Source organism: Thermobia domestica, chromosome 11, assembly GCF_964235325.1.
Source record: "Thermobia domestica chromosome 11, izTheDome1.hap1.1, whole genome shotgun sequence".
Lineage (NCBI taxonomy): Eukaryota > Metazoa > Arthropoda > Insecta > Zygentoma > Lepismatidae > Thermobia > Thermobia domestica.
Window position 1 is genome coordinate 256,232,511 of NC_137464.1, and position 16,019 is coordinate 256,248,529.

Here is a 16,019-nt window from a genome sequence, read left to right on the forward strand (position 1 = left end):
GGAAAAATGATAAAAAGGCTGAATCGAGAGTCCCCTGCATTTATTCATTCATTTTCGACGTTGTGATTTTAATATTAAAGTTGCAGCACTTTGGCCAAATCGACTATTGTACAATTATTGTCACAAAGTAGGAAATTGTATTAAATTATTTGCACTAATTGAATTGAATTGAATTGAATTGAAAAAGGCTTTATTCAAGCGACCGAGGTTCAGCATATTGCTGCTTTACCACCTAACCCTTATCGAAGAACATTCAGTAAAAAATCAATATACAAAAAGAAAGAAAGAAAAGAAAATCAGTTGAGTATAAAAGATACGGTGATATACAACAAAAAGTACTGGTATTCATTAAGATGATAAAAAAAAAAGAAAAGAAAAAAGTGTTACTTTTAACAAAACACACACACTAGTACTAGAAATGAAGAAAGAAAGAAGAAACAAGCATACAAATACAAACATGAAAACGAACACAAACCGATAAATAACATAGAGACAAAATAAGGTATGCTTGTCATTGAAAATGCAAGCGGGAGGTGATAAAATATTTCTACAATGCTTGATTACTTCATAAAAAAAAAAATGTAGCAAGTCAAGTCTGATTTCATTTACGTGGTCACTAAATAACTTTAGTCACTACAAGTCGCAACCAAAATGGCGCGGGCATAAGCCTGAATCCGCCTGCACTAAATAATATATTGTTACAAACTGAAGGACAATAAATACGTTGACTCCAGGTATGCTCACATATTATACACATTAAATAGGAAAGAAAATTACTTTAAAACAGCACTTGTATTAAATTTAAATAAATAAATAGCTATGAATTTGAAGGTCGAAACAGGCCATCTAACCCTGATGCCATCTTGTCTCAAGCCAAAGCAATACTGGTTGTAGCACTTGGTTTATCAAATAATCATTGTTGAAAATTGTCGCCCTGGGAAATTATAAGAACACAGAAATCATCTGAAAAAACCATTTCTGGTATATTGTTACTTCCTCAGTTCTTCACATTTGGTAATTTTTGTTTAATCAGATGAAGTACAAATACATGGTTAAGTGTGTACCTATCGAGGAATTTATTTTTAATTGTTATGTCTACTAAAAGTTAAAGTAGTAACGTAAAGCAAGTGGTTTAATAACACACAAAGACTGAAAAGGTGAATGACTGGATTGAGATCCGAACCCGAGATCTCCGGCATACTGTGCCGATGCGTTAACCGCTACGCCACACAGTCCGTTTCCCAAACCAGCTAAACACTCTCTCACTCCTGCAGTCGGTGCTCTCCGTTCAGACCACATGATTTGTATCACAGCCTAGCTCCTGTGCTCGGACAATCCAATATCCTCATATTGAGAACACCTGTTGGCGGTTGTAATATCATATATCTTAATGAAAGGAGAAAACAAAAGTAAGTGTGTAAAAATAAGTTTAAACCGGTTGTTTTCTCCTTCGAAAACATTTCGCACAATTGTATATTTCATCGACTTAAGTACAGACGTTCTTGGTAGCGAGATGAGTAAAGGTGTTATCGTAATGAAAGTCATTAGTTTTACAGAGCAAATTAATGGCAACAGGGGAAAAAAAATACTAGTTAAAAAAATGGTTTTGAAACTATTTTTAAAATTAGGTTGTAAATTATTTTACTTTAAAATTCTTTTCCAGTTGCTTAGTAAGGAGAATTTTTCACTTTTTAAACGTGGAAATTTTTCATTTCCAGTCGGCTTTACCACAGAGTATACAAATGAATTGTTAATAAAGAATAGGGTTTCTATTTTGCAAGTGAAGAAAGAACAAAAATTGTTAGAATGATTTTCATAAAATAATATTCCGATTCAAAAACAAAATTTAAAAATTAGACCGAAACCTTCACCATGTGGAATTCAGGTATAGACACACATACGTAAATTATTTGGATTATTTTAATGTCTTTTTGTAAGATTTTTTAATGTCGAAAGTTCAAGTTTAGTTTATTCGTGTTTTATCTTTGTAGAAAAGCCCATCAATGAGAGTGAAAGCTACCCGGAAAAGTCCCGTGACGCCTCCTGGTGTGAGAAGTGGCGGCGAGGGATGTGCTCTAAAAAGTGTCTTACTCAACGGTTGCCCATCCTAGCATGGCTACCTACATACAACATCAATTTCTTATTGCATGATGTAATGGCAGGATTAACAGTTGGTCTCACTGCTATCCCACAAGGCATTGCGTACGCTACAGTCGCTGGTCTTGAGCCTCAGGTAAGATTTTTCATTATCTCTATTTTACTTTCGATGGTAAGTATGAAGAAAATATTGTATTCTTGAAAATGAGCTCAATTCGAGCTTTTATTGAGTTTAGACTTGTCGTGACAACTATACGAAAAAAAAAAAAAAAAAAAAAAAAGGATGTCCAACTATACGAAAAAATGGTCGATTTGTCGACTTGTTTCTATGTACAGAAACCTAGAGGGCAAAATGTACGACGTATAGACACCAAATTCTGAATTGAAAGTTTATAGGATTCTCCACCTGCAATCTTTTATTGGTAGTTCTTTATTGGACTTAAGGAAGAGAAAAGTTTGGCAAACGTAATACGAAAGAAAACAAATTTTAATATTCATAAATATGTAATTATTAACTTTCTTTAAAAAAATACAAAAATTAAATCAATATGTTTTAATTAACATTAAGAAAATTAACAGTTCGTCTGATTCCTTTATTTCCTAGCTTTCTTATATAATACAAAAATTAGATCAGAAGTACAAGAATCGTGAACAAGCGAAAAATCAATCCATGACGAGGTTAGGCAACAAATGCCACAAACGCATTAAACTATTTAATTTAGATGAATAAATAAGATAGAAATAGAAAATATACAGATAAATGAGGTGAGATAAAGATAGAAGTGTAGGAAATGTATATATCTTGATTGGCGCTTAGTTTTCAGTGCCTAGCTTACTTTATATGTCGTAAATTGTGATTTTTACTATGTACCTCGCGCCCAAACGTCTGGCGCCTAAACGGCTTTGCGCCCAAACGTCCGGCGCCCAAACGACAGCGCCAAAACGTCCGCGCCCAAACGTCCTGTCCCGTTTATTATGATTTATTCCTACACCAAAACATAAGGGTGGTTTATGGTATGTGATAATCGAAAACTGCTGTCTTCTTGAAAGTGATTCCGGCGATTTTATTCTTACCATATATAAATATCTTGGTAGTTATTATAGTATTCATGTCTCTCGAAACGTCCAGAAAAGTAATTTCAGTGACTGTAAATGTTACTGAGACGATTTTTTACAAAACGGTTCTAACAATTTTGTTAATATTCGTGTATAATTATTTCATTTAAACAGTACGGGGGTAATTCATGTTAGCTAATAAACGTAATTCATGATTCGGTGTGGTACAACATCTTACGCCCGACACCTCGTAACCACTTCTCACGGAACGAAATTCCATTGAAAAGTGGCATACAAGTGACAAACTCACAGAATATGTATTTTGAAGCAAAAACTATTATATAGATCGTAATATAAACTCTTCAAATGCAGTGAGTAATTATATCCACTCATGTTCGTGTCTGAGTGCTTTTAAGCAAGATTTATTTAAGTTTGCAATCAGGAAGATCATTTGTAATAACCCTGTGTGTAAAGACCGTCAGCTTTTAAGAAGTGTTCTATATCGTCGTTAACTAGTACCTGATCAAGTGATACTGAAAGCGAATCGATTTAGCGCTAAACGACAATGTTAGGTAGGACTATTTAAATGCAAGCAAAAAATAAATAATAAATAAGTAAGCTGAGTGATAATCAGGCAGTTCTGTCCTATTCGCTTCTTTTCAAAGTCTTTCTAGTCGTAATAGGTAGGTATATCAAAAATCTTAGGCTTCTGGCAGAAGTTGGATAAACATAAACAGTACGTGGCATGATAGCTTATTTATTTATAGCAGATCTGATGTTGCTAACGTATGTAAAAGTAATAAATACATAATAATAAGAATAAAAATAAACTTCAGCTTCTTGCGCGTTAAAAATACATACACTTATTGTCTAGCATAATTTTCAGCCCAGCAAAGCTTTAAATGCGAGATTGTAGTATGTATTTGGGAAATTAATAAAAAAAAAAGGGGGGGGGGGAAGTTGACTAATTACTTTATTTAAACAAGTGAGTATACACAGTGTGAAACTAAGACTTCCAAACTATGTGAATTCAATACTGAAACTTGAAGTAATGCATCTATATGTACTGGTTGCTACAGAATAATAAAACCAAAGATATAACCTGTTCCTCGGATATTGAATCCACATCAAAAAGCCATTACTCGATATAACAATAAAGATTAAAGCCAAAAATCATTTATTTCAAGTGACCCTCCGGTGCGTGAGGACCCGGGTTCGATCCCTGGTGGGGTCACTCGGCCGAAAAGGTGAAAAAAAAAACTTTCTCAGGACAGCCATTCTGAATGAAGTTTTCCTGGGTTTTCCTCATTCACACCAGGCAAATGCCGGGCTTGTACCTAGCTTATAGGTTCCAGGCCGTTTCCTTCCTTCCCTTTCTCGGGATAGTATGCTCACCGAGGGACGTCATCCCCCCATATGCGATGGGATAACATGGACATAGATGCCGAAAGCCCAGAATCCTAATCCCGTTTATTTCAACCACTTTCAGTTTGATTGGATGGCTAAGGAAGAAGATAGAACATATTCTTGGGACACTGAATAGATTTCAAAAAGCCGCTTCTCAATATCTTTTACCGTTTTTCCTCCACGGAAATCAGTATTGAAAGATGAAGTAATAGTAAATTTGAACCACTTCCGGTTTCAGTAGAGTGTTGTGGATAGTTATGGTATGCTGTCTTGGGACGCTGAATTGTTTGCAGGAAACCGTCTCTCGCTATATGTTACCATTTTCGTTCTATGCCAATAAACGTTGAAACCGGAAGCAATAGTAAATTTGAACCACAGGCTTTTATAGTGTGTTTGTTGTGAATAGTCATGATGTGTTGTCTTGAGACGCTGAATCGTTTGGAAAAAAAAAAAAAAAAAAAAAAAAAAACGTTATCTGGTTACCGTTTTCGTTCTATGGCTATAAACGTTAAAACCGGGAATGGCTAATTTGAACCATTTTCTGTTCGAATAGAGAGTTAGCGTAGGAGATGGAATGTATCATTGGAACGATTGAATCGATTGCAGATTGCTCGATATCTCGTACAGTTTTTGCTCTGATATCTGTCGAAAGACGGACGGACAAACCCGTTGTATGGTATTTCTGACAGTTATGCATAGCATAGTTTCGAATTCTAAAAAAAAATAACGAATTTCCACTTGAACACTGGTTTGATCATACGGAGCAAAATAAAATTATGTGGGGAGTTCAGTTGTAAAACATAATTACAATTAATGATTTTTCTTCACCAAATGTGATTTTATAAAATGGTTTTATTTTATACAATGTATTTGAATTTGTAAACGACTGTGCATTCTTACCATTACTGTTTTCCTTGTCTTTCCTAGTATGGTCTCTACTCTGCATTTATGGGCTGTTTTGTCTACATAATATTCGGCAGTTGCAAAGACATTACGATAGGACCCACTGCCATTATGGCGTTAATGACCTATGACCATGTGCACAACGCAGGACCAGATTTTGCAGTATTGCTCTGTTTTCTAACTGGATGTATTATTTTAGTGCTTGGACTTTTACAGCTAGGTAAGAAATTTTAAAATTCTGTATACTATATACTAAAATATATATGAAATACATATACTAAAATTATGATACGAATGTGCTGTACGATTTTATCCGTCTCAGCCTCGTACTAAGCACATAAAATGTACGCTATCTTATAAATAAATATGTACAGTAAAACCTGCCTTATTGGGATCGAACGGGATACACAAAAATTTCCGTTAAAGGTAGGTTTTCGGTTAACGAAGGTAGATCTTTGCAAAGAAAAAATTAAACCGTGTACATGCATATGCGAGGGTCACTACGAAAGTTTTGAGATACGCATTGTTGTGGCTCAGTATTTGAATTCCAACAATTGCGTTCGGTAGTGGCATCCAGAGCAAAGAAGCGAAGCAAGTTTCAACTCTCCTCGCTTATCGGCGTGGCCGTATCGCCTTCACTTGTTTGTGGATGTGAGCAGTATTCGGCTGTCTAGAATGGCGCTCGAAAGGGAACATTTTCGGGCAATGACCCTTTACGATTTCAAAAGTGGTTTGAACGAGACACAAAGCCTTGACCGTTTGCAGGAGGCATTTGGGGATCTTGCTCCTTCCCGTGCTACAATTTTTTGGTGGTTTGGTGAATTCAGAAGAGGGCGGACATCGCTTGAAGATGAAGAGAGAGCTGGACGTCCGGCAACAACTGTGTCAGATGAAAACATTGCCGCTGTGGAACAAATTATTCGAGAAAATCCTCGAACAACTTTCAAGGATATTGAATCTACAGTGAACATTGGATCGCCAGCAGTAACAAAAATTCTTCATGATCATGTTCGGCTCAGGAAGATTTCATCTTATTGGGTGCCTCACACTTTGACTGAACAGCAGAAGCGCATGCGTGTGGAATGGTGTAAAGAAATGCTTGCAAGATTTGATGGAGGCAATTCTCGATGCGTCTCTGACATTGTTACTGGTGATGAGACTTGGATCTATCAATTTGACCCTGCAAATATACACCGGTCTACAGTTTGGATCTTTCCAGACGAAAATCCACCCACGAAAGTGAAGCGACCGCGAAGTGTGGGGAAGAAGATGGTCGCAACTTCTCCAAATCTGGCCATGTTGCAACTGTTCCACTTGAAGAACAAAGGACTGTTACTGCTCAATGGCACACCACTGTTTCCCTAACAAAAGTGTTCCAGAAGCTTCGGGAACGGCGTCCAAGAACTGGATTGCGTGGGATCCTGCTTCATCATGGCAACGCGTCCGCACACAGGGCCAACATCACAATTCAATTTTTAGAATCTACGGAGGTCAAACTTATTACTCATCCGCCGTATAGCCCTGACCTGGCCCCGTGTGATTTTTTCTGTTCCCCAGGACCAAAGATCGCATGCGTGGGAAGAGATTTTGCAGCCCTAAAGAAGCTGTAGTGGCTTACGAGAATGAACTTTCAACACTTGAAGAAAAAGACTGGCAACACTGCTTCCAAAAGTGGTTTTCGAGGATGCAAAAGTGTGTACAGTGTAATGGTGAATACTTTGAGAAAATGTAAGTGTCTATTGAAATTGAAATCAAGTGTGGTCAGTATAGTTTGAGACCTCTGTAACAAGAGGTGTTCCATGATATAGCAATGTATCAATACTTTCGTAAAGGTGATGTGAATGAGGAGCTAGAGACTCTGTAGTACGGTCCAAGGGCACGTTGTATGCACGAGGGGTAGAAAGATATAGAATCGAATCCTGGAACATGAAGAAGAATGTTTGCAACGTGTAATGGAATGAGTTCCACTGGGTGATGGCGTAGTACGTTGCACAGGCACCTGTCCCATTCAAGGTTCTGATATATTATTGACACCTTCCAACAAAACGTGCCGGTTGTAACACTGATGCTTCTTCTCACAACCAGTTACATACAGTTGGTAGTTAAAACACTGTTGATTGTAGTGTTGCACACGAGACAAGATTTCGGGCTGTCTCGTCTCGTTTTCAATACAGATCAGTCTGACTCACCTCGTTTGGCCTATGATGTTGGTATTGCTCTACCTCGTCTCGTCTCGTATGATTTCATAGATGTTTCGTCGTCGTCTTGTGTGCATGAGCAATTGATTATTTGCACCCGTCGCTTAAACGTCTTATTATGTACACCTATCGGTTAATATTATTATTGGAATCACTGGTTAGTTTCTTCCCTCACAGAGAGCATTGACAGTGCAAACTGCTTATTTTGTTCAACCACCAGTACTATTAGGAACAATTTGTTGTTAGTGCTTAGAACACCTGAGAGGGTTAATGTTCCGTATTGCTTCATTTTGCACCCTTGCATGTGATGTGTTGTTTGGAGAACCTGCAAGCGTGCGTCAAGAACCCGTACCCCATGACCCCTTTCCCGTATATATTTCTTGCGCTAAGTTCAACATGGCGGCTTTTCAAATGTCTCCCATGATTCACATTACGCCTGTTCAGTGGAGCTCTATATGCATTCCTCATATCCAGCATTTGACCTCAAACCCTCTACTCATTTATTTATTTATTTATTTATTTATTCATTTACTCCATCTAACAATATGTGGTATTCGGGCAATCAGTTCATGTGTACATAGTATTGATGTGAGATTATAAAACAAAACAAAATGATTTACAGAAGTGATTATACATATAGATAAAATATTTTACATTGTTATACATATATTTCTAGATATTCTTTAACGCTATAAAATTCTTTCTCTATTAGATACGTTTTTAAGCTCAGTTTAAATTTATTTAAGTTTTTCTCCATTTTTATGTGATTGGGCAAAGTATTGAATATTTTATTTGCCATATGTCTGGGGCCATGTTGTACCAGTGATAACCTAGTAAAGTAAGATTTTTTTGTTTTGACCTCTAGTATTGTAATGATGATTTTTCGCTTCATCTTCATTTAGCGTTAGACTGAAAACGGAAAACGGATGCTTCATGTAAAAATAAATAGATGGAACTGTTAATATCTTTAGCTTTTTAAAATGCTATTTGCGGCGTGTAGTGTACGTAATGTAAATTTGCAATGGTACGGATAGCCTGCTTTTGTTTAATAAATATAGATTTGCTTTCAGTTGCGTTACCCCAAAATAGGATATCATACTTTATGGTAGGTATGGTATAAGGACCCATAGTAAATTTGTATTAAGCCTTTAGAGTTAAAGTGTCTTTTAGCACTAGCCTTATAGCCTTATAGCCTTATTTCAAAATTAACATGGCATTTCTAGACATTTTCTACGTTCAGCAATTGAATTCACCAAATTGGAATGTTCCCTTGTAAGATAAAATATTAGGTGTACAACTTTGCTTTCATCGTTTTTTTTTTTCCGACATTCGAAGCGTTATTTAAAAAAAAAAAAAAAAAAAAAAAAAAACTGGTTATACATTTACAATTCAAAATATTGTCTATTGCTGGCCATTATTTTCTCCCATCGTTCGGGCAGCGTACGAATCCCGCGTCGAAAAGAACTGTTCATCCTTTGAGTCGAGTCCATATCGATCCAGTTTTCGACTTCTTCATAAGAACATTAGTGGTAGTCAGCCGGGCTGTGTGCCATTGATCGAAACAAGTAATAATCAGCGGGAGCAATGTCTGGTAGAATATGGCGGGTGGAGTAGGATTTCCCACTTCGACGTTTCCAAGTATAAGTATGTTTTGACCGCCTTTGCGACATGGAGTCGAGCTATAAAATGACTTTATCGTGTCTCTCGTTGTATTGAGGTCGTTTGTCTTTCAATGCTTGGCTTAAACGCATTAATTGCTTTCGATGCAGGTCGCCTGTGATTGTTTCAGTCGGTTTTAGTAGCTCATAATACACTACGCCGAGCTGATCCCACCAAATACAGAGCATGACCGTGGAGTAGTGAATATTCAGTTTGGCTATGGACGTTGGAGCATAACCGGGAAGTCCCCATGATTTTCTGCGCTTGAGGTTATCGTAATGAACCCATTTTTTGTCCCCAGTCACAATGTGATGCAGAAATCTTAATCTTTGCGTTTCAAGCAGCTGCTCAAAGCAAACAAATGATACCCAATTTCCTTGTTTCTAAATTATTCGCATGGCTCAAAATGACCGTTCTTGAAGCGTTGAAACCATTCACGACAGTTCTTTCACTAATAGCGGTCTCACCATAAGTATGTGAGAGCATTCGATGAGCCTCAGTCGCAGATTTCTTCATATTGAAGCAGAAAATTAAAACCTCCCGCAAATGACGAGAATTTGCCTCGTAAACTGACATTTTCAATCGAGAATAACCTTATGATGCGAACACAGATCGATGAATGTTTCGATGGGGTTATATTGACAAATGCTCAATCTTATTGTGTGACATCTATATCTGCTTATTTCCACCACCTCATACTGCTAAAGCCATCTATTGGAAAACGGCGGAAGCAGAGTTGTACACCTAATAAAATGCTGTACATATCTTATTCAATTACAGTATCTATTTTTAATTAATACACGCAAGACTTAACAATGAACTGAAAAAAAAAAGTACTGTACATACACGTTTTCTTTATTTTTTCGAATAGTTAAAGTTTATTTGCTACGTACATTTACTGCTTAACTGCTCGACTCTCTACCAACACTTTAGCGTGAAAAACCACACTAATCATATCAAGTTATTTCGCAGTAAGGCAAATTGATGCAGTTCCTTTAAACGTTTGATAGCATCTTGGTTAGTCTTTATCTTCTCATCTCTTTTCCAACTTTCCGTTCAATTGCCAGTTATAAAATCTAAATCCCTTCTGTCTGTTTCGGTTTAGACATCACCGTCTATGTTGACGTTGCCCTCACATAGCAATAATTGAAAGCAGCTTCATTAATGTAGTTTTATTACTCCTGCTGTTCATCCTCATTTCCCTTATTAACAGGAGTTCTAAAAAGAAAAAAAATCTAAACACTGCATTCCGGAACTTGAAATTTTCCGTTAAAAAGGTTTATTTTGATTTCCGTTGGTTGCGTAATACAGTTTGCGCGTAATGATGGGAATAGCATGTTTTACACCCTTACATTCATGGAATCGTGAAATATTCCGCTTAACCGCCTTAAACCGCCTCTGCTACTTAAAAAACAACTTAATCCCCACATGACATATTCATCATAATGCTGTAACAGAGCTATTTGAGTCACATTTTTTTTACCGTTTCGCGTGAAATGTGATGTTAATCGCTGGCCCAGATTATCACCAACGGCGCAATGCACACATGTATTATTTTCTTCTCTTCCATTTAGTTGATCGCATGTTCGAACATTTCGAAACATACTTAAATGAGGATGGCAGTATGGCTCATCACTATAGTGGCACGAACTAGGCATTCCTGGAATTAAATCGTTACACCTCGTATATCTTTATCTTCTTAACATTTTTCAGTTTTATATATACAGTGCGGCAATTTGAAATCGGAACTGGAGCTGTAAAAAGAAAGACAGTGAACTGAGAAAGTTTCTTACCTTAGATCATTCAAAGTACGACTCTACTGCATCCATACGTCGTTGCATCCTGGACGTCAGTGCATAGAAGGATTGCAGAAAGTGCTTTTATTGGAAGCTGTTGAAAACTCTTGTCGTATCCTCCTCGAAGGCCGTTACGTCATCAAAGTGCAAACCTTTGAGTGCAGATTTTGAGTTTAGGAAATACAAAATAATTGCACGGGGCCAAATCTGACGAATAGAGAGGGTACGACAACACGGATCCCCTTTTGGGACAAAAAGTTTTGCACGATCACTGTCTTGTGATTTAAGAGATTGCCATGGAGCAGACGCCACTGAACATTACCCCGATACTCGGGTCTTACGTGTGTCATACGTTGCGGTAACCGCTTCAATACCTCAAGGTAAAATGAGGCATTAACTTTCGTCCTGTAGGCACAATACCCTTACTATCGTTAAAAAAAAAAAAAAAAAAGTTTTGTCGAGGGTCATATTGAAAAATCCATATCTCATCCCTAATAACGGTATTCAAGAGAACGTATAGGGTCCCTATAAACATTGGGTTATCCAAGCACAACAGAAGCTGTGCTGCAGTCCGTGTGGCCTGATTGGCTAAACACCGGCTTCCAGGGTGGTAGAATGTATGGCTGTTCAGGGATGCGACACAGTGTATTGGTTAACGCATTAGCACGGTAAGCCGGAGATTTGAGTTAATTCTCAGTCTAGTTGCAAAGACGTGGTTTTCTTTCCTTCCTCTTTTTAAGTTAAATGAACAAGTTAAACACAGAGTGTTTCAAATGAATATTGGGGTTATGAGGCTTTGTAGTATTTATTACAATTAAATTTAATAACAAAGGTGATGACTAATGAGTAAAAAGCTGTTTGTATGTTTCACATTTTGGAAAGACTGAATCTGTAGTTACAGTGTAACAGTCTGTGGAGAATTTTAAGAAGACGCTTACAATTACGTCCTTATCGTTTGCAGTTGCTACAAGCCTACAGACTACGGTTTATGTGTCAACTTTGCAAATGAAATGTTACTGAATGACGATGAAGATTTTGTGGCTATCGTGTGGTCTAAAGTGATGAATCGACAATTCACCTAAGTGGCAATGTGAACACTCATAATGTTCACATCTGGGGGTCAGCAGATCCCCACGAGATGGTACAGTTGCAACGAGACTCCCCAAACAAATTGAATGTGTTTAGTGCCATATCCCAATGGAAAGTTTATGGACCTTTCTTGCCTATGGAATCGATGTGTGTCGTGTGACGAATGGTGCTCATATTGAACACTTGTAGCAAAAACTGTTTTCAGTTGCTCTTATAATGGTATGTCAGGTGTAACAAATATTACAAAGCCTTAAAGCCCCGATATTAATTTTGAAATGTCCTGTATTTATGTTTTAGTATTAATTAATTAATTGCCTGTTTTATTTTCGGTAGGTTTCTTAGTCGACTTTATCTCAATGCCAGTGACTGTAGGATTCACCTCGGCTGCAGCAATTACCATTGCGTCTTCCCAAGTGAAAGGTTTACTTGGCCTAAGTTACAAGAGTGAAGGATTTCTTGAGTCGTGGGAGCTGTTGTTTAAGAATATACAAGATACCAGACTCTGGGACTCTGTTCTCGGATTTTCAACCTGCATAATACTTCTCATAGCTAGGGTAAGTTAATAAACAGCGACTTACATTGTTGAATTTACTTTTTATTTACTTATTTTTCGAAAGGCAGCTAAATTTTGGTAAATTTTCTATAAATTTACGTATAATAATAGTATAAGCTGGTAAAGTGAATTGAAATTAAATATTAAATCTTACGACTAAGCTCTTTAGGATAGAGGAGGCGGACGATTAGTGAAATTGAAATGATAAAGATATCGTAATTAGTGAAATGAGAATGTGGAGATACCAAGGGAATGGGAAAACACCAAGAAAACCTGCAAACAATGTACTGTCCACCACAAAAACATATGGTTTAGAACCAAACAAAGAAACCATTGCACAAGAGTGCTCTATTATTAATCCAGCATGTTCCCTGTAGAAGGTAGAAGTTACGTATAGGAGTGAGCTGTGAATTTGAAAGCTAATACACGAAAATATTAGGGAATGAAGGAGACTTACTGCTTTAAATGCGTAGAATAATTTAATATTTCCTCCACATGCTGCGTAGAATAATTATAATATTTCTTCCACATGATGCGTAGAATAATTATAATATTTCCCCCACATGGTGCATAGAATAATTATAATATTTCCTCCACATGGTGCATTTCCTGGAAATGGTGCGTAGAATAATTATAATATTTCCTCCACATGGTGCGTAGAATAATTATATTTCTCCCACATGGAGCATAGAATAATTATAATATTTCTTCCACATGGTGCGTAGAATAATTATAATATTTCCTCCACATGGTGCGTAGAATAATTATAATATTTCCTCCACATGGTGCGTAGAATAATTATATTTCCTTTACATGGTGCGTAGAATAATTATATTATTTCCTTCACATGGTGCGTAGAATAATTATAATATTTCCTTCACATAATGCATAGAATAATTATATTTCCTCGAAATAGTGCGTAGAATAATTATATTTCCTTTACATGGTGCGTAGAATAATTATATTATTTCCTCCACATGGTGCGTAGAATAATTATATTTCCTCCACATGGTGCGTAGAATAATTATAATATTTCCTCTACATGGTGCGTAGAATAATTATATTTCTCCCACATGGAGCATAGAATAATTATAATATTTCTTCCACATGGTGCGTAGAATAATTATAATATTTCCTCCACATGGTGCGTAGAATAATTATAATATTTCCTCCACATGGTGCGTAGAATAATTATATTTCCTTTACATGGTGCGTAGAATAATTATAATATTTCCTCCACATGGTGCGTAGAATAATTATAATAGTTCCTCCACATGGTACGTAGAATAATTATATTTCCTCGACATGGTGCGTAGAATAATTATATTATTTCCTCCACATGATGCGTAGAATAATTATATTTCCTCCACATGGTGCGTAGAATAATTATATTTCCTCGACATGGTGCGTAGAATAATTGTAGTAGTTTGTCGACATGGTGCGTAGAATAATATTTTCTCGACATAATGCGTAGAATAATTATATTTCTTCGACATGGTGCGTATAATAATTATAATATTTCTTCGACATATGATAAGTTTGTTTATTCATTTTCTCCGGGAGAGTTTCAAGCCATGAATGACTTATGCTAAAATGCAGTGTTAGATAAGAGCGCAAACAAAAGAAATATGTCAATACATTCACGTAACACTTGATAGAATATAACCGAACGATGTTAAATAGTAAACAGAATATCAGAGTCTTGCCAATTCCTATATTCCAGGAACAAATTTCTCCTTGAATCTGGTAGACGTGAAAACTACATAACAATTCTTTTTACCTTTTTCTTCAAAAATGCTATGAATGAGCAATTTGTTGGTGAATTGTGCAGCGGTTATATTTTGTGACATGCTATGCCACATGTGAATGTACTTTTTTGTTACTGTTTCTTTTTTAAATATATATATATATATATAAGAACAGGTTTTATTTGGCCAACTAGTTTTTTAATAGAATGATTATGTTTAAGTGCAGTGCTACGTAAAAAAAAAAGAAATGAAATCTTTGAGTTTTACGTCCCACGATTATGCCGGTTAGGCTAAAGGAAACGGTGATAATGAGTAATGAATGAAATGGTGGAATGAAGAAAGTGGGAGGAAACGGGAGAACCCCGAGAAAACCCACGCACACGGTGTTTGTCCACCACAAAGTTCACTTGGCGGGCAGTGCTACGTAAGTACCAATAAGCAAGTGACTTCTGCAATGTTTGTGTTCATCTATTATCGAGTGACAGGCAAAGAGAGCAAGAGCGGCTTTCGAAATCATAGTACATTATTAAATATTACAGATTACATATTGTTACATCGAATCAGTGAAATTCATTTAACAGTGTGAAAATCATTCAACAAGGTAACACATAACAACTTCCCACATTTGAAAGGCAGTAGTACTGGTCCCACTATAGCGAGCCGAGTCAGCAAAATTTTTTTGTGACGTTGTAGGTCAAAGGTCAATACCCCTGGCCCAGATCAATGACCTAGGGATACCTAGGACCACCTCCTCTACATTTTGGCAGGGGTAGTTGGCCACCCTCTAAATTTTGGAACTTAACAAATCTAAAAATTTGGCATGATAGTATAGGACAAGGGTATGTATCTCTCTATGTTTTGGAGGTCCATCTTATTCCCTTTTATTGGTAAAAAAGAAATAAATGCCAAAAATTCAAATTTCGAAGGGTTTTGACCAAATTTATTCTTTTTGATGGGGTCTTATTACTTAACGGGGTGGTCCCATGTACCCCTGCCAAAATTTAGGAGGTTGACCCCAAGGTACCTCTGCCAAAATGTAGAGGAGATTTTTCTAGGTATCCCTAGGTCATTTGACGGGCCAGTGACATTGACCTTTGACCTATGACGTCACAAATTTTTTTGCTGACTTGGCTCGCTATAGTGGGACCAGTACTACTAAGGAGAATAAAACAAAAAGTATTACAAGTAAAAAGATGTTTATTGAAAAATAAAAAATGGCATTGCAAAGTTTTGGTGAAGGTGCAGGACTTCTTGTAAAATTATTCTTACACTCTCTTTAGAAGCCCAACAGCTGCAGCATGCTGGCCAGGTGTATATATATATATATATATATATATTTGGTCCGCACACATTGAAGCTGTAGTACAAACACAAAATACATATATACCTTAAGAAAAATATTGTCCATCGCTAGCCACCACTTTCGCCCATCTGTCAGGCAATGTACGGATTCCGTGGCGAAAGAAGTCCTCATCCTTGGAAGCGATCCAGTCAGAGACCCATGTTTCGATAT

General features: G+C 36.7%; 2 protein-coding genes across 4 annotated transcripts in view; one reads left to right on the top strand and one right to left on the bottom strand.

Moving 5' to 3' along the window:
• Positions 1-16,019, bottom strand: part of LOC145664959 (sodium-independent sulfate anion transporter-like) — a 398,697-nt gene that overhangs the window by 348,817 nt on the left and 33,861 nt on the right. The window lies entirely within an intron of this gene.
• Positions 1-16,019, top strand: part of LOC145664957 (sodium-independent sulfate anion transporter-like) — a 106,700-nt gene that overhangs the window by 47,807 nt on the left and 42,874 nt on the right. For all 3 annotated transcript variants that reach the window (XM_081732096.1, XM_081732094.1, XM_081732095.1), the window contains exons 2-4: positions 1,992-2,233; positions 5,488-5,683; positions 12,539-12,759. In XM_081732096.1, the coding sequence (XP_081588222.1) occupies positions 2,069-2,233; positions 5,488-5,683; positions 12,539-12,759 (582 nt within the window). In that variant the 5' untranslated portion in view covers positions 1,992-2,068. The remainder of the gene's footprint in view (positions 1-1,991; positions 2,234-5,487; positions 5,684-12,538; positions 12,760-16,019) is intronic.